General features: G+C 35.5%; 1 protein-coding gene across 1 annotated transcript in view; it reads right to left on the bottom strand.

The window, feature by feature from the left end:
* Positions 1-1,401: 1,401 nt before the first annotated feature.
* The window catches only part of TMEFF2 (transmembrane protein with EGF like and two follistatin like domains 2), a 246,782-nt gene continuing 224,284 nt past the window's right edge, over positions 1,402-23,899 (bottom strand). The window contains exons 8-10 of the mRNA XM_036254118.1: positions 7,369-7,492; positions 5,452-5,610; positions 1,402-1,792 (exon numbers count right to left, since the gene is read on the bottom strand). Of these exons, the coding sequence (XP_036110011.1) occupies positions 1,696-1,792; positions 5,452-5,610; positions 7,369-7,492 (380 nt within the window). The 3' untranslated portion in view covers positions 1,402-1,695. The remainder of the gene's footprint in view (positions 1,793-5,451; positions 5,611-7,368; positions 7,493-23,899) is intronic.

The following is a 23,899-nucleotide window of genomic DNA, read 5'->3' as shown; positions in this document are numbered from 1 at the left end:
TTAACAAAGTAAGTCACTACTTAAACAAGTGTACAGAAGTCAGTGAAATTGTTTCTTTTAAGCTCTATAAGCCCTGTGATGTGGTATTTTTGCTCTTCCTTTAGGAGGAGGGTTTATTGCCACAACTCCTGTCTTATAAAGGAGATCAGGACTAGTGACATTTAAGCACCTGTCAACCAAACCAAAATTCCACACAGAAGTTTAAATGGAGTTTGTTTTGCGTAAGAGACATAGGACTGATTTATGGAAACACGTGAATGATGATTATGCCAGTAGATTCACATTTTTCAAAGTGATGACTAACCTAGAAAAACAGGTTATCCAGAGTCCGAAAGTCTATTTAGATTGTGACCTTTTAATGTTTTCTCAAATATCTTAAATGTCACCTTATTTTATTTTTTGGTACAAGAGTGTCGCTTCCTTTAGTTCATGCAGAAGTAATTTGAAGGAGACAAAGAAAGCTTTATTTAGATTTACTATATTAGCTACAGAAAGCTATGAAGAACTAAATAATAAAAAGGCAATTATTTGATTTATTTTCATCTGTTTCTTTGAAAATGTTTTAGTTAATTTTTCCAAAACAAAGTGGTCCTACCTGTGCTAAAAAATCCATCAACTTCCCACTAAGCTCTTTCAGATGTTATGGATTCATTTTTTTCTTATTTCATTATATAAGTATGTTTAAGACATGTTTCTCTGTTTTATAAAATATTATCATCATCTTAGTTCCATTTCGAATAATGGTGCTGCATTAATCATAAAGCTATTCATGAGGTATTTGGTTGTGATTCTAACTTCTTTTAAAAAAACTATATACTAAAAATATAGCAAGGTGCTTCAAAGAATTCACGGTTTTGGTGTTTCACATTTAATGATGTTATTAAAAATTTCCCCTAATTGTTAATTCCACTCACCTAAATGGAAGAGATTTTGTGCTCTGTGTATTCCTAAAATGCAACCTGTTCAGGACCCTTCGGATACATGCACTTAACTGGGAGATTCTGAGATGCTTCGCAAATAAAATCCAATATCTTCTTTCCTTCTCTGTTATGAGTTATAAAATACTTTCCTTTCCCTTCTTTTTGATTTAATTTATATGCCAGAGATTTTTCTGCTCTGGGAGTAAAAATGGAGGAGCAGGGAAGAAAGTTGATGAAATAGAGATGATTCAAAGATCTGAAATATTTTATCCTCACTCGATATAAAGTAAATTATTTTTTCTCTTTTCCAATAACCATCATTTCCCTTGATCTTGGAATCACTCAAAACCTAGCCACTGAGTCCTGTATAAACTAATCTCTGTCTCAAGATGTAGAGAGAAATGAGATACCAGTACCCATACAGATTGTACTAGCTTGATTGTATTTACAGTCATGAGATACCGCAAATTTAAGAATGCCATTTTTTTCTCATCACTGAGTATTTATTATATATAACAAATACATGGGAAAGAAAAAACTATATTGTGTGATATAAATAGTTTATTTACATTACAGAAAAACATCAAGACAATGTATACTATTTCAAATATATCCATACATAATCAAATATAGCTGTAGTACATGTTTTCATTGGTGTAGATTACCACAAATGCAAGGCAACATGTGTAGATCTCTTGTCTTATTCTTTTGACTATAATACTGTATTGTGTAGTCCAAGCTTTCGGTAGTCTGGCCACTGTGCAACATGCTCCCTTCAGATTAACCTTGTGGACGCTCTTGTCGTGTTGTCTGAACTGTAGTGCCCTGTATTTTGCTTCTGTCTGTGAATTCTGTTGCTTCTGGGGCATTTCCTAAAAGGTTGGAAGTTCACAAATTTTAGTTCAGTGCTATCACCTAAAGTTTGATCTGACAATCATAGGGTGAAGCTATGGATTAAGCAAGTTATTAAAAATAGTTCAGATGAGAGAATTTATTAGTAATATAGCCAGGTACCAGTCGTGTTTAAGGGTCTGTTGAGGAGAACTGAAGACAGAGGCGGAAGTTGAAGAGAACTACATTTACTTAGTCTTCAACTGCTTACTTATTAAAGCACAAAGATGACTAAGCACATGCAATCAAGCAAGTCTCGAGCCCATCTAATCTCATTTTAAAGGTCTTCAACAATTTTATACTTTAAATGTCCTGAAGATGAATGTTACATTGGCATTTCAATGCTACAAGTTTAAATCCCATCAAACCAGAGAATGAGCCAACTGTTAATATCTGATATATAATGGAAAGAGTTATTATTTTGGTTCAAGCTAATATCATTTTTTTTGCATTAATATTATAAGCTAAGGACATAAATTGGTACCAATTATTTAGCTTCTATAAAAAGCCAATATTCAGTTAAATTATCTGAAAAGCTCTGATCTAGTATCTCTTGTCTTGTAATAAAAGAATGCTTTGATGATGCAAAAGAGAACAACATAAAGTCTATAAAAATTCTATCATAAGCTGTGAGGTATCAGAGAATATATAAATAAAATATATAGTATACATTAATATGTATGTGTGTGTGTATATAATATGTATATATAATGCATGTGTGTGTACATATATATGTGTGTGTATATATATACATATATATTTATGAGTTTTTTTTTAGGGGGAGGGTAGATCTATCAAAATGACAATGGACAAAATAGATCTAGAGACATGGAAGTAGAGAACAGACTGATGAATCTCAGAGGTAAGAAGGGGAGGGAAAGAGTAACCAAAAAGCTTCTATGCATATATACACAACCCATGGACACAGACAATAGTATGGTGAAGGTCTGGCAGGGATGGGAGTAGAGTGGATAGGGTCAATGGGGAAAACGGGGGGACATCTATAATACTTTCAACAATAAAGAAAAAAAAATTTTTTTTAAAAGGACATGAAACTGGAAGTCACATTTTAACAAGTGGGAGCTAGATATAAAAAGACTGAAGATTCATTTTCTCAACAGGGCAACTCTTTTTCATGTCTCTAGATGTCTATATGTTTTCTATAATACATGTTGTATTTAGGAGGAGGGGAGGTGCTTGATTAAAATAGTTAATACAGGGGAAGAAATGAGAAATAAAAAAGTGGGATAAGGAAAAAAGGAAGAAAAGAGAAGTAGAAAACAGGAGAGTCCAGGTGAAGAGATTTTTAAAAATTGGAAAGGAGGGGATCTCTGCTTGGTGCAATTTTAAAAATTATTTAGCAACTGGATATTTTGGAATAGATCTTGACCCGTGTGTCCAGGTCACCAAGAAGAGAGGGTTTTGGTGGATGGGTAGGGGGATGGCTTGGTTGGAAAGTCTGGTTTTTGAGCAGAATTTTTTCAAGTGATTGAAATTAATCCACATTAGGAACAGTGTAGTTTATTGACTAGTTTGACTCCTGGAAAGACTCTGGAAGGCTTGGATATCATAAGACAAATTTATACAATGCATTATAATAATGCTAATTTAGTTCTTGTGCTAGTTCTCTTCCTCAAAAGTAAACAGAAGGTAAGTTTTATTTGTGTTAACACAGATAATGGTAATAACCATATGTCTTGAAAAAACGATTTGCTCTAATTTGGAGCCCAGTTGAGGTTGCGTTGACCATCAGAATATACAACACCATGACCAACCAATGGCTGTATGAGCAGTGATCAGGTACACAGGCTCTGATACTAGGCAGCCCTCCGTTTCTGCCCTTATTGCTCAGCTGTGTACACTCAGCAAATTGCTAACTTCTCATACCTCAGAGTTCTTATCTTGAAAATGGGGATAATTGTTTCTTCTTCATCATGTTATTAAATGTATGTGTCTCTGTTTTTGTGTATATACATATAGGATATATATATATACACACACATACACAGTTCCTGGTAAGATAAGGACCCTGTGCATTCCAGTTGTTTTTATGGTGTATGGGAATGGAACTGGGATTAAAATCAGACTTAAAAACATTTGCTGAAGTATTTAAAGTTTTGCATTTTTGTTAGTACATGAAGTAACCAATTCAATCATTATGAGATTAGATCTGCTAAGTATAAATTTTGTTTTTTATATCCTGATATTGTTTAGATATTAGAAGGCTCAAGACCCTCAGAGTAATGTGGCTCAGTTTCCTGTGTTTTAGACTCTTTTCTATCTTCTATACTCAGTGTTTTTGGTTTCTTCAGTTATCTGTATGTTCCCAGAATCTGTTTTAATATAATCCATTGACTCACTTGGCATCTAAACGTGAGAGTCGAGCTGATGAACTCAACTGGGCTGAGAGCAGCATGAAGCTCCGGTCAATGATCTTCCCTTAAGCCTTTAGTTCAGGCAAGGATTTATGAACCATATTTTGTCTTTTTCAAGAGCAAACGCCACACTTGTCCTCAAACAAGATAGTGCAATACAGAGACTGAGATGTATTATAGCCTTTATTTTCTAAAGATATGATACTTTTATTTTCTCTCTTTCAAAAATCATTTTTGGGGAAACATTCTGACTTATAGTAGAGCTGGGAGAACAAATGGAAGTCTAAATGCCTTGTGAATTTGAAAAATCCTTGAAAACTTCCTTAGAACTTTTTTCCTCAAGGAGAGTGAAAACAGATCAGAAAGAAGTACCTTCAATAATGTTTCTGGTTAGACAGGACATAAACGATATGCATTTGGTTTAGAATCCAATTCTTGATTACCTTAAATTTATATGCTAATACATTTAAGTAAGTACATGGTCTCTCTCCTTTCCTCCGAGCCCAGTGTCAGACATCACTAATTAATCATGGTTTTCTTTCCTGTTGAAACTAGATGAAATCTCTGTATCTCTCACAACCTGACTCTGGGAAACAATTACCATCTGACTGCTCTGGGAGTTTTGATATTTGTTGCCTGTTTTCCATGTGTCAAAAGTTTTAATGTACTATAAAATTATTTTCTCATTATAACTATTTTCTTTGAATTTTGTGATTAAAAGCTATTTTGTTAATCCAGATAAAAATGTACTTGTTGTTTATATCAAACATGTTAAAAGTGATTATATCTAAGTTATACTTGGAAATAAAAGTGCTATCAGTGGGAGCTATAGTTTAATACTTTTCTAGGCCTTGTTTAAAATCTATTCTGACCTCATTCAGCATACGGATCTGGACAGTAAGGAAACACTGGTCATTTAAATAGTTTGTTAACGGTGTAAATGAAGACAGACTTTTTCTAGTTGAAAGAGAGAGTGTGTTTAAACAAAGACTGGCATTATACATTACAGGGGAAAAAAGACCTTTGCTTAGCAAATGAATAATCCTCATCATGATGCAAAAATAAGAAAAATAACTGGTACTACTCTAGCATGAAAATAAATGTCTTTCCATTTGGCTATTCAAATACTCTTATGAAGAACTAGGACTCCTGAGAATGGATGGTTGTAGAGTCCATGAAGAGACTCGTAATTAGAGTGATCTGATTAAGACAAGGAAGAATAACATATCCCTTTATTTGGGTGGTCACTGGGTACAGCTACTGACCTTGTGATGCAGAGGACCACCACACAGATGACAGCAATCTGAATGGTTCCAATCACAGCTGCAATTAAGACGTATTGAAATCGTACAGGGCCGGGAACAACATACAGTACACTGTAGTCCTTTTTTTCACAGTGTTGTCCAGTATAACCAGCATCACACCTGGAAGAAATTATAATGTCAAGTTACCTGAAACTGCTGGACTCATTTTTATTGTTGGTCTATGAGCATTTATCTTCATCAGGAAAGTAGGGATTTTTGTTTCCTTGTTTAAAAAGTACCACTTAGTAGATGTTAATTCTCCACTACTTATTTTCAGAAAGATCTCTTTGTGTTTTGGGTTTTCAAGATATGTGATTTCTTTTTATACTTACAATAAGAGAGTTTGATAATTGTTCTCTCTATATTTTTTTCAGGTGAGCTTTATGTTTTACTTAAATTGTTCTTTCATCAACCCAAGTCAACAGAATTACCCAGAAAAAGTTTCTTTCTTATAACATGGGTACAAAAAATAGGTCTATTTTATTTATTTATTTTTGGATAAAACACTCTCTATGCTTCTGTTAGAATGCATGTTGAAAAATGTTAGGGCCAGGGGTACAATAAGAGTAATTTCTTTATTTTGTTGGTCATAAAGTTGTCTGCTTATGTTAGAAAGTTAAATTTCAGTAGGAAACAAAAACTAATTATGATGTAGGCGATACAGTTCTGCAAAACAAACCTGTGTGCTATTCATCTGAGAATGAATGTTGCCTTTTCACCCTCATCAGAAAGCTCAGGTAGCCAGTCTGTGTGTTAAAATCAGCATTTGACAATGAAACAAGGAAACAGCTCACATAAAAACAATACTAATGGGGATCAATTTCTCATTGGCTTTGTACAACTACTTTAGTACTTCACTTTGAATTTCTTCCAACTGCATCCTGGGATCTTTCCTGCCTGCCTCAGAGGAGTTCAATAACGGCAACTCTGCTGAGGATGACAGGTCAGCAGGAGCAAACTCTCAGTTACGTTCCCTCTGCCTGGCTTCACTGGAAGGCAGGTGCTAGTACATTCAGTGAAGGAAAACATGAAGGAAAGACAGTTCCTGAGAAGAGAGGTGTAGGGAGGAGGAGGGGGAGAGGGGAAGAGACAAGAGAGAAAGACAGAGGGAGAGAAAATCCTTTCACTGTAGAGCGACGCACAGCCTATTTCATCATACATCACTTGTATATTCCCTTAATAAAAATGCATCTGTTTTGTCACTCTGGCTTTACCATCTCTGAAGTAATTATGTGCTCTCTGTGAATATTTAGCAGCTATGTATATGTATTAACTAACCCCAGACAAGCAATTTCTTTGTGTCTCATCTGAGTTTGAATCAGTGGCAGTATCGCTTATCATCTCTCCATACAGGGTTTGTGGATAGCAGATCACAGAAAAGAATGTGCGCCTAGCAAAACCAAGATTGATGGCATTTATTTTAAGACCAGAAGGACTATGGAAAATATGGCCTCCTAAAGGCAACTATGTCATCTTATGTACAGTAAATATTCACCCATTCACTTGTGTGAGAAATATTTATAATTAAGCACCTGGTATGTGCCAAGTGCTGTTCTATGTCCCTGGGAAAGAGAATGAATAAAAGAGAGGAGGAGGAGTCACTAAGAAGCTTGTAATGCCCAGAGTACCATGTATATTCTACTAGAAGAGTATATATAATGATGCGTTACATAGTACTTGAGTGTGTAAGGCACACACATTTCATGGGGTTTGTGTGTGTGTGTGTGTATTTGTGTGTGTGTGTAGGAGAGGCAGAGAAAAGTTTGGCTGTTGATCGCCCATTTAGGCAGAATGGCATCCCATTCTCTGTAAAATTCCAGCATTAATTTCTACATGTTTACTTTACACATTTCAGAAGTTAAATAGTGGAAACATTACCTGCAAGATGGCTCCTGCATATTGATGGAATGTTCGCACTTCCCGTGCATGCAGAAACCATTGTAATGTTCTGGGCAAGGTATGTGGTGTTCTCTGGAACTTTCCTCTAATTTGTTAGCATTCTCTGTGAATACAGATAAGAGCAAGCACCCCTGTAAATACTCTCTTAGCCTGGTAAGATCAACCAGTACATTAAGAAGCAAAGTTACAGTAGGTAAAAATATTTAAAAGGGCAGGAACTAAAATCCATGCTTCAGAAGAATGAAAAAGAACTGAAAAACAGACGTCTTTACAATTGTGTTTAGAGCTAGAACTGCAAAATTACCCAGTGCTTTTCATGCTTTTATGCAATTTCCTACATCTTTAACAGCCAGTAATGTGTCTATGAGTTGTCAGACAGCCTTAATTTTTTTGTGTGTAGAGACTACATTGATCATGAAATAATTCAAGAAGAAATAGCCTATTTTTTGAATATCAAAGCCTAGCATAATGTCCCTAAAAGAAAATTGCTACCATATCTTGATACTTTTTCAATGTGGGAGCTTAAAAGTTAAAATATGGCCACATTCAGTTATTAAACAGATGTTTTCCTAAACCAAATGCAAATTTCAACAAATGTATTCTTTCAGGCTTTTTTCATTTACTGTGAACATGAATTTTACTAGCACCCATACATTTTCTTATAGCCAAAAAAAAAGCTATTAAAAGAGCAAACATTATTTCATAATCACTTATGTAGACACTAACACAGTATATACCAATGCTATAAGTGCATTGTAATGCCTAATATATGGCCTATGTTAACAATGTTATGTGAAATTTAAACTTATGATAATGAAAAAAAAAAGTGTTTAAAATCAACCCTTTCTTCTGTCCTTAACAAGTTTTGTTTCCTAATATTTCTGTAGAGATAATAAAATATTTTTCTGACTTTTGTTAATCAAATACATTTGCTTCACATTTGTAATGTCATCTCTAAACAGTCTTTTGATTCTTTATATGCTCATTTTATAATATAAATTTTTGCCTATTTTGAGTCTTTTCTATAATCTGAGACCTGATATACTTTAAAACTTGCCCAAACTCAAGATCAATATAACTTTCTTGACATCAATCTCAAGATATGCTTCAACACCACAGTAGTTGGTCAGTACTAATGGAAGATTGAGAACAAATTATCATTGTTATGAAATAGAATATTGTTACTTCCATTTATACTTTTTTATTATAGTGTATCCCTTATCATTTTTACTGACAGTCATGAATGATGAGCCTAATCATCAGGAGAAAAAACATACCTTTGTTACAGTGAACAGACAAATGTATTATTTACGTTTAAGCAGAGCTGTGAGATATCTATACATTTTAAGATTTAGATGTCTATCTTAAAATATGAAATGAATTCTTAAATACATTAAATGCTTTCTTGTGTAGGAATATTCAGATACCTTGGTATGATGGGTAATATTTCAAATTATATATCCAAAAAATAAAGGATCTCTAATATATATGCTGGAGAGACTAGAGATGGCATTTAAATGATCTATTTGTTCTATATGACTCTTTACCTATATAGGTGATCATTTATTTGTATTATGTTTCTACTGTGATAATTGCCATTAAACTAAATGAAACACTTCCATAGAAAGACTAAGCATATGCAGAATTTTCTTTTCTGGTTTCTCTTGTTCTTCCAAACTATTTTGAACTTTTGTATAATGGTGTTTTGGGTAAAAAATTGCACCCACAGTAAGCAAACACCCAAACTGAAATGGATTAGTATTGAGTGAGATATCCAACACGGGCGTATGTGACCAAAATGGAAATGGTATTTAGATGCACCTTCAGATGGCTTGTGGTCATTCATGAACCCTTGGAGAAGGGTGGTCTCATTCTGTGCCACACCCAGGGGGCAAGCTATCCACCTGCTATTTACAAGACTCTAGCAATGGGGGTTGTTGGCCCTGCTGCTGATGTAACGAACCAGCACTGATTTTTACTTGTATTTCTGGATCTTTTCCTCATAACAAACTATTAAACACTTCTACTTAGTGTTTGTTAGCCACCCTTCAGTGCTTCTACACACCTGCATGTGGGAGAATTTTCTGTAACTTCCCTACGTTTCAGTGTTTATTTTTTTAGTCAGTGTTTATTTTTTTTTTAGGGCTATTTGTCTTTCTGTCAGTTGTAAAAGAAGATCAAGAATTTTTCTTAACTGAAAATCCTTTTTTAAGGCTATTTTATTTTTAACTCTGTCCTTCACTCTATACTGTTTGTTTCTGGATTTGTACCATGCTCATCATGATTATGAACTGAAGACCAAGGGCAAAATAAGAGCTTGTTTGAGTGAACCTGTTGCCTTAGTGTGGTAAAAGCTGGATATTTTTACAAAGTTCATTACCCAGGCAGGGTGATCGACTGTGAGGGGAATCGTTTCCATCATAAAATCTGCTAAATAGTTTACACCATTCCTTATGAGCTTAGAGTGCTCTAGTTGTGGTATACTGTCAAATAAGAAAGTCGAGATATTGAAAATAAGCGAGAAGAAGAAATGATCCCTGGGCAAGAAAATGAGAAATCATCAATATATGTCAACAAATTTATAGTCAATCCAACCAAGTATACCAGTTGATTGAAAACCTGAATATATAACCACTTCTAGTAATGCAATAGCTATATTTTAGAAATAAAATTTAAGTATAATAAGAAAAGTAGAGACACAGAAATCTAATATTCCAACTGAATATGTGTATTGACCATAGTATTTGTAGTCCTGATGTTTATGCATAGATATTCAAGCAATAATAAAGCATTTAAAGATTTAAGTTATATAAATGATACTTTGGAAGTCTGTATGGTATGTTACCTCCAGAGGTGAACTATTTAGACATCAATTTCTCTGTCCTCCATATAAAAAGAAATTTAATGTATGGGTTGTGCTCTTTCTTCTATGAGAGAGAGTGGTAATGGTAGAAATTCTTCCTGTTTTTGTTTAAAATCCTTGACTGGTTTTCTGATTAAATGTTTGCAAATGGTTTGTTCTAAAAGATATCCCAACCCTTTTAAGAAAAAAATTTCTGGTATAATCTGAGTTACTTTAGCAGAGCGGATAGGGCTGCACGCTCATTGCTAGTCAACACTCCAGTCAAGAATTACAGGAGCTGGGTGGTGCCCTAAAGTATAGCTGTACATACTGTTTCCGTCCTGGTGCTTCCAGGGAAAGAGACAGAAGTTCCAGAGACAACAGGGAAGGCAATTCCTGTTACTATGGCCTTACCTTACCACAAGTCAGGTAAGGTAAGTGGGCAGAGCCAGGCACAGCATTTTAGAGACTAAATCAATACAGCCGAGGGCAGGTTGTGTGTGTATGTTTACTGTTACCCTGCTTTTTTCTCCCCAAAAAGCCAAAAATAAGATGTCATTTAGAGAATCTACCAAAGCAACACATTATAGATCAAAGTAGAACTATAACAGTGTAAAATTGGACTAAGCCTATCCGTATGTCAGAAAAAAAGAAAATCTACCTTTGCACAAGGGTTATAGCTAGGGAAAAGAAGCTTCTGAAAGTCAAGTCAAATCATATATTCAAGTATTCTCAGGGTGCCCTGACGAGCCAACTTGAACTAGTAAACCCAGAGTCTCAGTTGCAGAGATGGATTCACTAGGCTATCAATGTCTGATGCTATTAAAACATTTCTCTTGTTCTCATGTTCTGCTCTCTAATCAGTCTTAAAATAATTTGAGTTCTAGGTAGCCTAGAACTCAAATTGGAAATGGCTTTGACAGTACCATCTGAATATCTTATCAGTTTGACAGTTATATATTTTGTTTAAGTAAATTAATTGGTCTTGAATTTCTGTGCATTTTTTGGGGACACAAATTAGCTTCTTTAGCCCACTCAGCTTTGAGGTTTTGTAAAATCAAATGTCTGCACCTATAGGCTAGAGGACTGGACCGTATCTATGGTGCGTTGCAATTAGGGAGACCTTTGGAAGACAGGTCAGATGATATTTATCTGGATATACTCCTCCTTTCTTTATTCCAGCCTTTCTTTCCAACATGTACACATCTCTTAGACCACTGATTCTGCAAGTAGGAGTCTGATTCTATATAAGAATTTCAGAGTAAGTTGGAAGAATCCTAAATTAGAGGTAATATTAAGGATTTAGTGGGTGTTTCAGGGAAGCCATTTCTACCGCACAATTTTAAGCAAGTAGAGGTGTTCAATAGGGGAATGAGTTATATGGTGAAGTAATGAGTTTCTGGTGGAGTTAAAAAAAGGGTTGTGTTGCTATTTCTCAGGGATAGTATAGAGTGTTATCATGTGGTAGATTAGATTATTTCAGACTTCTAAGTTCTTTGAACTCTAAGAGTAATATTTATTTCTATGACTAACACTTATTTATAGTAAATTACTAATAAACAATTACTAATATTCATTATAAAATATTATTTTTTATATTCTGGGAAAAAGAAGTAGAGAAATGGGGATGCTATTTAGACATAGTAAGAAAGGAAATTACTTTGCCTTAATTATAGAAATATTTTACTTTTTCCAAGAGTGTAATATATTTTAAATATTGACATGTCTATAATTCAGACATTCTTGCATACAGTGATCTTCATTATGTATTGTTTTCCTTATGGAGAACAATATGTTTGTGGATCCAAATTCAATTTTTAACATCATGCTTTAACACTGCAAATTATCTTAACAAAGCCATGCATATGAGTAGTAGTTTGGTTTATTATCTTTTCAGCTATCTTTTCCTGTGGGTGCACAAAACGGATCACATTTTTCCAGTAAACTAAAATTTTCAATTTGAATATATTTATATAATACTTCTATTTTCATATTTAATAACACTACAAGGAAACTAAAGTATTTGTATACTTGTACACCTATTGTGATTGCTTGATTTCACCCTTCCCCTACTTACTGACATATCCCCAAAGCAATTTGAAAACACTTTTGTTTAACCAATTAGAAAAGGAAAACTATCTTTCTTTCTGTTATATTTATATTATGCCTGAGACAGAAACAAAATTTGAATTTAGAAGTCAAGTCATGACTGTCTATGTTGTTATTAGAGTTGGTTTCAAAGAAGATATATAATTCTTATGATTTCCCCTCCTTATCTTATCAGGTATATACATATGAGGTAGCAGTAAAACCTCATATCTAGCTTGAATTGCAATAGAAGTTTTTTTCAAAGACCAGAAAAGCATTCCTATTAAACTGGTTCTGAATGTAATGCTATATGAGTTCTTGCAGGTTAACCAATTCCATAACAGCCTCACCTGCTGTCATGGTTTCCTCAAGGCATAGATGAATAGATGAGAAGAGTCTCTCCTTTTTTAAGTCTCTAGGATGAAGACTCAAATGCGAATGCTAGCTAAAAGTGACAGCCTAGGGTAAGGGACATAGAGGCATTTAAGAACACATAGATTCTTATGTTTTGTAAAGAGCAGAGACCCAGTTACAAGAGTCCTAGTTTATTTAATCACTGTTAAAGATTTAGAAAAATAACTTCAAAGCAGAGACCAAGTCCTTCAAATTCAACATTTCTTCTGCAAGTTGAACATTATCCTTTTTTTTTTTTTCCAGACAGTAATTAAATGAAAACTATTTGACTCACAACTTTGGTAATTAGGCAGTGGTATGGGTTGGGAGCAGGATGGAAGGGGACAGAGAGAAATTCTTTCTTATGCCATCATCGATCAGGCAGTAATATAGAGTGTAAAATGTGATTATCCATATCATCACTTGCATATATAAATATTATTATTGGACACAAAATTAAAATAAAGTGGAATAAAATGAATTTTCATGTTACTACATTCTCAAGCAAGGACTTAATGACATTATTCAAGAAATGTTGGAATTTAAATTTTAAAAAGTAACAGCATCTGAAATAGACATAGTAATTTGGGGACTGGAGTGATTGAGACGCAATAATACTAGATGATTATCTGCTTGGGCTTTTATTATCTCAGTTTCTACTGGTAATATATTTAGATAGATAAAGACTGATAAATCTGAAATCTTGGGAGAGAAACTTATATGTAACATTGTAACTTAAGACATCTAAATATAATTATTATAATTCAAGACTTTGTCATAAGAAATCTCATACAGATTTAGTTAGAATTCTAGACTCCCAAGGAATAAAATACTCTTTTTTTGTTTGTTTATTATTAAGAGAAAATAAGCAGATCTTTAGTTGTTTGCTCTGTCCTCTGACTTAGAAATGCCTTCCTGGCTTCAGATGGCAGAGTCCTCACTCAAGAGAGTGATGAGAGCAGGCTACTGGGAGAAACGTTACTCTGCCTCTAATGGTCCTTTTCAAACTTCACCATTCAGTCAAGAGCCTATTAACTCTCAGCAAGTGGGTAACTCCTATAGGCTTAGAGGATTTAGCTTGAAGACCTTTTAAATCTATAGTATTTTATGAAACTTTAGATGTCTTTGACAACACTTTGTAAATATCAGGCCTTGGGAAGAGGAAGGGATCTATGGTTCATTAGCCTCTCGGGAGTCCAGAGCTGGAGTTGCCTCAAGCTTATCTGGGGCAATTTGCTTCAGTTCTTCCTGCTGAGCTTTTGCGGCACTAACCCTTCTCACTTGCCCACTGCTCTTAGAAGACAAAGTTTACTGTAAATCGCATAGAAAGAAAAAAATTATGGGAAGCCATTTTATGCCAAGAACATTCAAGAATATGCCTCTCTCCTTCTTTCTTTTTTCTTGAACCAAATTTATACATTCCTGGCCAAATTTATTTGCTTAAAGGCTAATTTGGGCATCTTTTCTTAGAGAGTTTCTTTGGTGCCAATGCAAAAAATGGCAACCCAAGTGACAGAGGGTTCAGATCCTGTTCAGTTTTGTCTTCTGGGCCATGTGAGTCAAGCTTCACAGACTGCATATGCAGAAACAAATAAATAGTTAAGATACACCTGCTCAAGGACTCATTTGTTTGCCTCTGTGACACTGAAGGTACTACCTGGCAGAGAGTCAGGGGGATTTAGGCTAGGGCATTCACTGAAACATAGCAGAAATACTTTTAATAATGTAGATAAGACAAAATAACTAACTTTCAGTAATTTGTTATATGCATATTTCTTAGGTACTTATGTGTCTGCCACTATGCTATGTACTGTATGTAATATGTTGTATCTATTGGTTGTCTCCCAATGACTTTGCTTGTTGTCTTCTAAACACAGTCAAGAAAACAGATTCTCAAGGCAAGATGATAAACATGTCTATAATTATTTGAGAATCTCTAATGTGCCCTACCTTGGTTTAATACTCAACATGATAAAATGTGGTCCTTATTACAGCCCATCAAGGTAGATTTATATAAGTCCCATTCTGTGTAAATGAAGAAACTGAAGCTCAAATAGGTTTCATTACTTGTCTTGGAAATTTACACAATTGATAAGCAGAACTGGGGTCAAAGTCGGGTTTTCTAGCATAACATGCAGACCATGCAGTTAAGAAATTATTAAAACATAAGACAACATCTGGCCTCCATATCTTATTTATTGTTTGCCCTTTATGACTCCTGACTTATTATTCCGTCTGAATCCTATTGCTGCTCTGAAAACCAAGTCTTTCCTTTCCCCCGCTTCTTTCTACCCACAGAGAGCTATCTTGTCTAAGGCCAAGGCATCATGAATTCCAACTCTTCCATCCTACTCAAGGGTTCTTTCCACTAATTATCTCCTTTCTCCCCTGTATCTTCAACTCTCCTTCACTCTTTGCACCTTTCTATCAGCATTTTAGAAATTTGAGGGTATTCCTTCTATTCACTCTAACACCTTCTGGTCAACCCTTTAGAGAAACTGCAAAGACTAAGGACAAGCACCAACATCTTTGTTGCTAAAACAAGTAGTCTCTTTTTAGACCTCAACTCTCCCAGTCTCTCAGTAATTTGATACAGCTAACCACTCCTTCCTTTTTAAAGCCTTCTCTTTCTGGGCTTCCATATCAACCACCTCTTGTTTTCCTGGTTGTTCCCCTATAGTCTGTTCTGTAGGCTCTTTTTTTTTTTTTATAACTGATTGTGTTGGTGCTGTCCTAAAGTTCTTCTCTTTGTACACTTTAAACATTCTCCTTGAGGGAGGTCATATTTACTCAAGGCTGCTTCTTTTTTTTTTTTTTTATCCTCACCTGAGGATATTTTTTCATTTTTTTGTTCAGATAGAGTGGGAGGGAGAAAGAGGAAGAGAGAGAGAGAGAGAAACATTGATGTGAAAAGGACACATCGAGTGGTTGCCACCCGCACGACCCAACCAGGGCCGGGGAAAAACTGCAACCGAGGTACATGCCCTTAGCGGGAACCGAACCCGGGTCTCTCTGGACCTCCGGATCAACGCTCTAACTGCTGAGCCAAACCGGCAGTTTCAAGGCTTCTATGGTCATCTAAATGCCTCTGATTAGCCTGCCCCACCCCATCTCCCATCCCATCCCAGGCCTTCACTTGTCTATTGTTTGTGTCCATTGGGCTAGATAACTTTTTTACAAGTGATCACACTTTCATATCTATAAACGTGCTAGGGTCTTTTAGGCATCTCAAACTCATCAACAACTTCTTCAACATCCTTCCCCTTCTTATCCCAGGCATACACATCCACTTATTGACCTAACTAGAAATCTATTTCACTTTCAAGTTCTAGTTGAATAAATCGAGTCCTCTGATTTCCATTTCTTAAATATCTTTTTTTTTTTTTTTTAAATTTCCCTACATTGTTACTGCTATTCACTTATATTGGATCATCATTATCTATTAGCTAGTCTTCAATCTTTCTCCCTCCAAAGCAATTTTCCACACTAGAACCACAGATATCTTTTTAGAAGAAAAATATGAGTACATTATTATCCACTTAGAAAAAGTTCTTGTTATTCCTTATTCTCCAATGAATTAAATTTTAACATTACTTAGAAGGCCATTTAGAATCTGGTCCCAGCTTCTCTGTTCTCACCTCTTGTAATTCTTTTGCATCTTCCTACACTCATGTGAAATTTCTCTCTGACTTCTGAGACTTGCCATATATATCCCCTTTGTCTGGTATGCTCATATTCCCCATTTAGTTAGCTCCCTAACTCTTACTCATCATCAAGTCTCATCATTGACATTACTTCCTCTAAGAAGGTTCTGTAAAGTTCTCACCTGCCCACTCAGTTTGGGCTCACTGCTCCTCTTATCTAAAACTACTTCTATGTCCTAACACTTTTTGGCAGCAATTTTTGTTATGGTTTACTCGTCTGTGTGACACATTAGTTCAGAAACTCATTTTTAAAGGCAAGTATTGTAGGTACCTTATTTAGTGTTTAATATTGCAGTCTCTGCAACTAACACAGACCATAGCTCAGAAAAGGTGATGAACACATAGTATTTTAAATAAAAGAATGTTTCCCTAGGTTTCTCCACTGACACAGTTGCCCAGCATGGAGAAGTTGTCAGAACAATATCCAGAAGTTATATCATTAGAAAAATGATCTTAACATTCTGTTGTCAGAACAATTTGTAAGGTGGGGTGGCATCAGAAAGTGACTGAGGGAGGAGTGAGAAGTGCCTTATGGAAGAATGTATGCTACAAGAGTGGGAGACTTGTACCTACAGACCCTGTAGGAATCGCCCTAGAGAAAGGTCCATGGTTCCTTCAGTCTACAGCTTCCCATGGGGACAATGGAGAAATGAGTAGATTATCTAGTTTTTAAAATAATATCCCCTCTGTTAACCAAAGAGGTGTGACTATAAAATAAGTTATTTATAATCACTCTCATGTCAAGATTGAAGAACATGGAAATTTTGTTCATCTAGATCAGCAGTTCTCAACCCGTGGGTCACAACCTGTTTGGGGGTCCAATGACCCTTTCACAGGGTCGCCTAAGACCATCGGAAAACACATATTTCTGAAAGTCTTAGGAACCGAGACACCGCTCCTCTATCTGTCTCCAGGTGAGTCCACCCACATGCAGATACGCCCACATACCACATGAGGAACTGTATTGAAGGGTCACAGCATTAGGAAGGTTAAGAACCATTGATCTAGGTGGAAAAATTGATATTTGCATGCATATCATGTCTCAAAAAATCACACTGGAAGTGCATATACCCAATTTCGAATTCATAGTATTGTCCAGAAGTGAGAAATGTTGGTTGAACTCTTTTAGGACAACAGAAAAGTGGCTTTTATTAAAAACAAAACAAACAAAACACTCACAAATGAATTCAACATAGAAATAAAGGTTATGAATGAATAAAACATTTTCCTTTTTGTCTGCTGCTGAATACAACCATGCGTTTTTTCTCATACTTAAAATAATAGATGAAAGACACCAAAACTATACATACAGAAATACTTAATAATATTGCAGTTACTAAGTCTAGTGATCACCTTGGTTTTCTACAAGAGCACTTCAGAAAGAACCGAAGATCTTTTTATAGTTTTTTAAATGAAGAAACAAAAAGATAGCTTTTACTCTCCAACATGCTTTCAGGAGGAGAGTCTCAAAAGTGCTTGAGAAAAGACTAGGAGTAATGTAAAGTTCTCTATGCAAAAGGCTTTAAAACTGTATCTCTCTTCTGGAAAAATTAAACTACACAAGCTCCACAAAATTTATGGTAAAAACACTTCCAATAGCTAGAAGTGCCATATAAGTGGAAAATTTAAGTTTTAAGTTTAATTCTAAACATTAATAACCCGCCTAGCCTTGACATTGTTGACAGCCACAAGAGGGGATATTACGCAATGCTAGATGCCCAAAATTATAGGTACAGAAATTTAGGATTTGTGTGTTACAAAATACAAGAACACTCTTTTAGTGAACCAATACATTCACAGAAGTGTGTGTATACACCTGTGTGAGTTTTGTATAAACATAATTCTATGATGATCTCTTACAAATGGCAAAATTTAGTGCAATACAGAAGTAGGTTAGAATACCGAAATTCATCTTTTAAGGGCAATGCTGCTTGTTCTAGTGCAGGTTAGGTGCTTGTCAAAAGTAGATTTCCAAGGTTTGGTCCCAATTAACTGAATCAGAATCACCAGCTGAGGAGGAGCCTGAAGACTGTCCTTTTATGAAGTAGTCCAGGTAATTCTTACACCCTGATCATTTGGATCATACTACTCCTAACCCCACCTAGTCATGTTTCCTCATCTCTGTTTCTGGCTGTCTGATGCTAGGTTTTCCTGCTCTGTGGATCATTCTTCCATCCTCTGGTAAAGACTCTAGAGCTGCTCCATCTTCCTGATCCCAGGTCTATTTCAGCTTTTTCTCTGTATGTACGGAGTTCAGCCCACTCTTTCCTGTCCAGAGTGTGTGAGCAACAGTTTTCCCAGTGCCGCCCTTCCCAGCCCACCTCAGATGTGAGGAAAAGTCATCAGTGGTCCTCAATTAACAAGTCTTCCTCGATTTTAGTTGTCAACCTGAACAATTCACTTTATTTTTGAACATCTTTGTCTCTTTTGAGAATACAACACTTAAATAATAGGCCGTGTGCCTGTAACAAATGCTAACATCTGTGAGAGACTTCTAGATGTTGTCAAATCTCAGGTATCTTGAGATCGACTTTTGCAAATCTCCAGGCTTCTTTAATGGCTTTGTTAGATAACTGACAGAATAGCGACAAGAACTCACTGTGTGAAAGCAAATGAAGCATTCTCTTGGATACAGGAACAAATAACACAGCTGAGAAAAGAGGCAGATTATACCGGTGATTATGACCGGTTCAATTTCCAAGTGGGTATAAAAGAGCATTGTCCATTGGTGATATCCTTACAAGTTCAACTCATTTGTAGGAAAGATCAAGTCAAGAGAAGCAGGAAAGAAGACAAAGAGAGAGAGAAAAACAAATGGAAGCAAAATCACCATTTGTGGCAGTGTAACAAATGGGAGAGATAATGCTACAACAAATGGAGGTGTTGACAGCACAAAAGAAGGGGCAGCAGGGAGGGACATGTCTTCAGTGTCATGGGGCAGGACAGACAGCCACCTGTGCCTCTAAACTGCAGGCTTTAAGGACAATGGCCATTCCCTCTAGACCAGAGTTTCCCAAGGGGATGCATTGCTACTTCTGGAACAAGCTGCATGGACAAAGGAGTTCTATAGTCAAGTAAGTTTGGCAAAGACTAGATTAAATCAAGTTATATGGTTTTCTTTACTGCTGGTATTCTGAGTTCTTAAAAGGCTAACCTGTATTGTAAGATGCCAAAAAAGAACACACATTATGGAGTGTTCCTAAATTCACTTGTCTAGAGAACCTCCCTGTTCTTTTAAAGAACATTTTGTGAAGCTATTCCACCAGACCCCCTTCTGGGAAACACTGCATTAGACCACGACATCTCCAGATTTTTCACACCACCACACATACAGAAAACGATAACATTTGGCTTTAGATAAAAGGAGAAAACAACCAGCCTGGAGGCTCTAGCTACCCAAACCATCTGAAGGTTAAGGTGGATCAATGAGTCAACACACTTGTTACTTATTCCGGACATACAAGACAGCTTTGCACTAAACTCTACTTTTTCTTAGGGCCAGGACTGCGTATTGTTTACTGTAACATCTATAGGGTATAGAACAGAAACTAACACAAAATGCATTTTTAATAAGTAGCATAAATGAATATTATAGACATAGGCAATATATTTGGTAGTCACCTATACCTTGGTATGGTGGCTTTCAAACTATTAATGCCTGTTAGTTATTTGCATCAAAGAGCTAGCTGTACTTTAGTGATGTACCCTTAAAGGCACAGACAATCCTTAACTTAAGTGGCAAGGTAAGGTACAATATGACAGAGAACTCTATTCTACTCAATAGAATGTATATATTCAGTATGACAAGACTAGATATGCAAGTAAAAATCATATTTGCAATGCACTTCAGTCTTCTTCAGTGAAAGGGAAAGGCTGGAGGGCAAAAATGTGTGGTTAACTGTAAAAGAAAAGATATTTATAAATGACATAAAATTGCAAGTATGGGCAACTGATGGGTTGATGGGTTTGCACATTTCTCCCATATGATGTCATAGCCCACAAAGACAGTTAGAGAATTTATAGTGTAGATTTGGATTAATTTACAAATTTGGAGTGCTCTCATATGTTGATATCTGACCGAATTAATGTTAGTGACTCGTTGAAAGGGTTTGAAGGTATACAATCTCTTCTAATATTCAACAATAAGACAAAATAATTTTAAGGAAAAAATCAGTTAATTGTGCTATTAGTATTTCAGAAGGTTGGGTTGATATTTCAAAGTAGCATTATAGATAAAATTAACAATAAAAAAATCATGGAGTCAACTTTAAGACAGAATTTAGTAGTTTTTACTAAGAAATAATTACTGAATACAGCACAGCCCTTAAACAATATAATGGTGTGAAAAGTTATTCTGTTTGGATGATATTTCTCAATTATATCTTAGTATATGTCTGTGAATCAAGTATCTTTGTGTTTAAGCAGAATAAGACTCTTATTTGATGGTAGTATTACTTCTTAAAACAGTTAGTGATGTGATAATTCATCATAGAATCAATGTGGTCTCTCCATTTACCCTATTATTACAGAGACATGATAATACCAATAAACAAGTCTTTTTCATATCCAATATTATATTTCATATCAAATATTATATTCTTTTTATTGTCCATATAACCTATGTCTAAGTGATTATTTGGTAAAATAATAACAAAATATTTTATTGGTTATGGTACTGGTTATGAATAGTGTTTCTCCAAAACTCATGCCTTCCTGAAATTTCAGAATGTAGCTTTATTTAAAAATAAGTAATTAGTTCATGCCCAGCAGTGTGGCTCATTGGATTGAGCATTGTCCCATGAACCAAGGTCACTGGTTCAATACCCCTTCCGGGGCATATGCCCAGGGTTGTGTGCAGGGGGCAGCCATCAGTGTTTCTCTCTTAGTGATGTTTCTATTTCTCTCTCTCCCTAAAAAACAAACAAACAACAAAATCATATTTAAACAATAAAAATAAGTAATTAGTTCAGGTGATTTATACATGATTAGAGTGGACCTAAATCCAATGACTAGTGTTCTTATAAGAAAGCCATATGAAGACACAGAAGGAGTCGGTCATGTGAATATGGAAGCTGTGATTGGAGCTGTGCTGCTATGAGTCGAGGAGGACAGGAGCCCCCAGCAGCTGGAAGGGGCTCGGTAGGGTTTTCTCTTTGAGCTTTTGGAGGGAGTGTGGTCCTACCAACAGCTTAATTTCAGACTTTTTTTTATAGCCTCCAGAACTGTGAGATAATACATTTCTGCTAAGTCACCCAGTTTGTGCTAATTTGTTATAGCAACCCTAGCAAACTAATATAATTACCATTTAGCAACCAAAGTCTTGCTTTGATGAAATAAACTTTTTAGTAGTCCATATGAAATCAATGAAAATGAGCTGAAAGATTGGTTTAAACTAGTATGTGACCTGAACAGTCTTGGTTTGTGTTTATTTTCTCAGCGAAATTATGAATAGTGCTTCCTTTCACTTTCAAAAGTTACATTGTTTGGGTGAAAAATTATATAATCACCTTAGTTTAAGCTTATGTTGAAATATCTGGGTTCAATGCATTTGCAAAATAAAAATTATGTTTTGCAGGTGTCAGTGTGTTAACAAATGCTACTAAACCCAGTAAACAATGTTTGAGGACAGAAGAACTATATAGAAGGGTCTACAGTCATTTTTATTAATTCATCTTATAAAGGCAGTTATATTGCATTGTTCATTTTGTTATACAAAAAACAGTTGTGCATTTTACCTTTATTAAAAAGAAGCAGATGACCAATAAGCAAAATGACATCAATGACCTTTTCAATTAGAACAATTTCAGGTGGCATATGGGGTATGATCTCTCACATTATCTCCATCTGCATTTTCAGAATGTGTGAAACTAATGTTCTTATGGAATTCTCACTCATTAAGAAAATGCTACAGTGTATTTAGCATCTTTTGTTTAAGAAGGATGGCAGTTTAGAGTACTCCATTAAGAAAACTTGAACATTAAATGTCCTTGTATTTAAAGTATTACCCTTCAGTTAGGAGCAAATCTTTTTAATGTAGGACAACTCATTCCCCCCAGGTGTTCTAAATAGCTTTAGATTTCCTCTTTTCTTTTTCTTCCCAGTTTGAACAATTGATTTGCTTCTGGCATTTCCTTAATTTCTAGTCAGTGATGACTCTGAGTGTAAAAAACTGCTCTAGAAAAAGCTATGGGTGAGGTGTCGGTCTTTCTACTTTCTTTCCATTTGAACAGCACTTAGGGCTTGAAATCAGTTATTAACTAAATGATACTTTGTGGTATCATAGTGTTAGTTTACCTTTTAACAGGTCAAACACACTCCCAGTGTATAATTTACACTTTTCAAGTACATGGTTAACCACTCAAGAAATCAATAGGGGTTATAAAACAAATTTGAATTTGGAGAGAGTCAAACATCTATTTTATCCATTAGCAATAAAACAGCTGACATTTAGAATCGGGACTTACAGAAAACCATTTATTTTGAATAGAAAAAGCACAACATGGCTAAGTCCAGAGATGGGAGTGGAGTATGACATAGATAATTCAAACAAAGACCCCCCATCACTGATAATGAATGCTGTCATATCAACGCACAATTTTTAATGTTTGGTGTGTAATGTGGACCATTGGATCTAGAGAAGGTAAGAAGCATATTTTCTTTCATGAGGTTTCAAAATTTACTAGACCTTGGTGCTACCTATACCTAATTAATTCGTCAATTTATTCATGCACTTAAAAAATAATAACTAATCTCCTATGTGCCAAATTTTATAGATATAAGGTATACAGTGGTGAATCAAACAAAGTTTCCCTTCAGAGGTCATACAGATTAGAAAGAGACGGGCAATATATAAAACTAAAAACAAGACCCTAACATCTAAATTAGTAATGCTACAGGGGAAAATGGAATATTGTTTGAATATAGACGAGCAGGTTGGAAAACCTGTTTTAGAGAGATGAAGAAAGGGTGTTGCGGAGGGAAGGATGGCAAGGAGCTGGCCAGGTCAAGGGCTCCCAAGAGCCCGGACTGTATGAATGGCACATGTGGGAACAGACTCTCATTGGGAAAGAGATGTCCCAGGAGCCATTATTGTTGCTGGAGCAGAGAGTGCCGAGGGCAGCAGAGAGACGGACAAAACAGACTGGAAAAGAATCTCCAAAGGAGTGAGATCCTTTCTATTGGAAACTTAGTATGCCATGCCAACTTAATTTAAAGTGCAATGGAAAACCATTTGGATAGTTTCTCCAGCAGATCTGACTGGCATGGGAAATGAGTCACTGAGGGAAACAGAGGAAGCAGGGAGGACGAATAGGGATCACTATAGTAGTGTGGGGGAAATAAAATGTCTAAGTCTTGGATGTGGATATGGTGGGAGAAAAAAATACTTCTGGTGGTGGGCTGAATAGGACTTGTTTATGTATTGCATAATGGGAAGAACAAATCAAAGATGACTAGGTTTTTGCTTGACCATCTGGGTAGTGTC

The sequence above is a fragment of the Molossus molossus genome, unplaced genomic scaffold (assembly GCF_014108415.1).
Source record: "Molossus molossus isolate mMolMol1 unplaced genomic scaffold, mMolMol1.p scaffold_m16_p_11, whole genome shotgun sequence".
Taxonomy (NCBI): Eukaryota; Metazoa; Chordata; class Mammalia; order Chiroptera; family Molossidae; genus Molossus; species Molossus molossus.
Note: the sequence above shows the minus strand (reverse complement) of the source record. Positions and strands in the feature narration are given on the sequence as shown.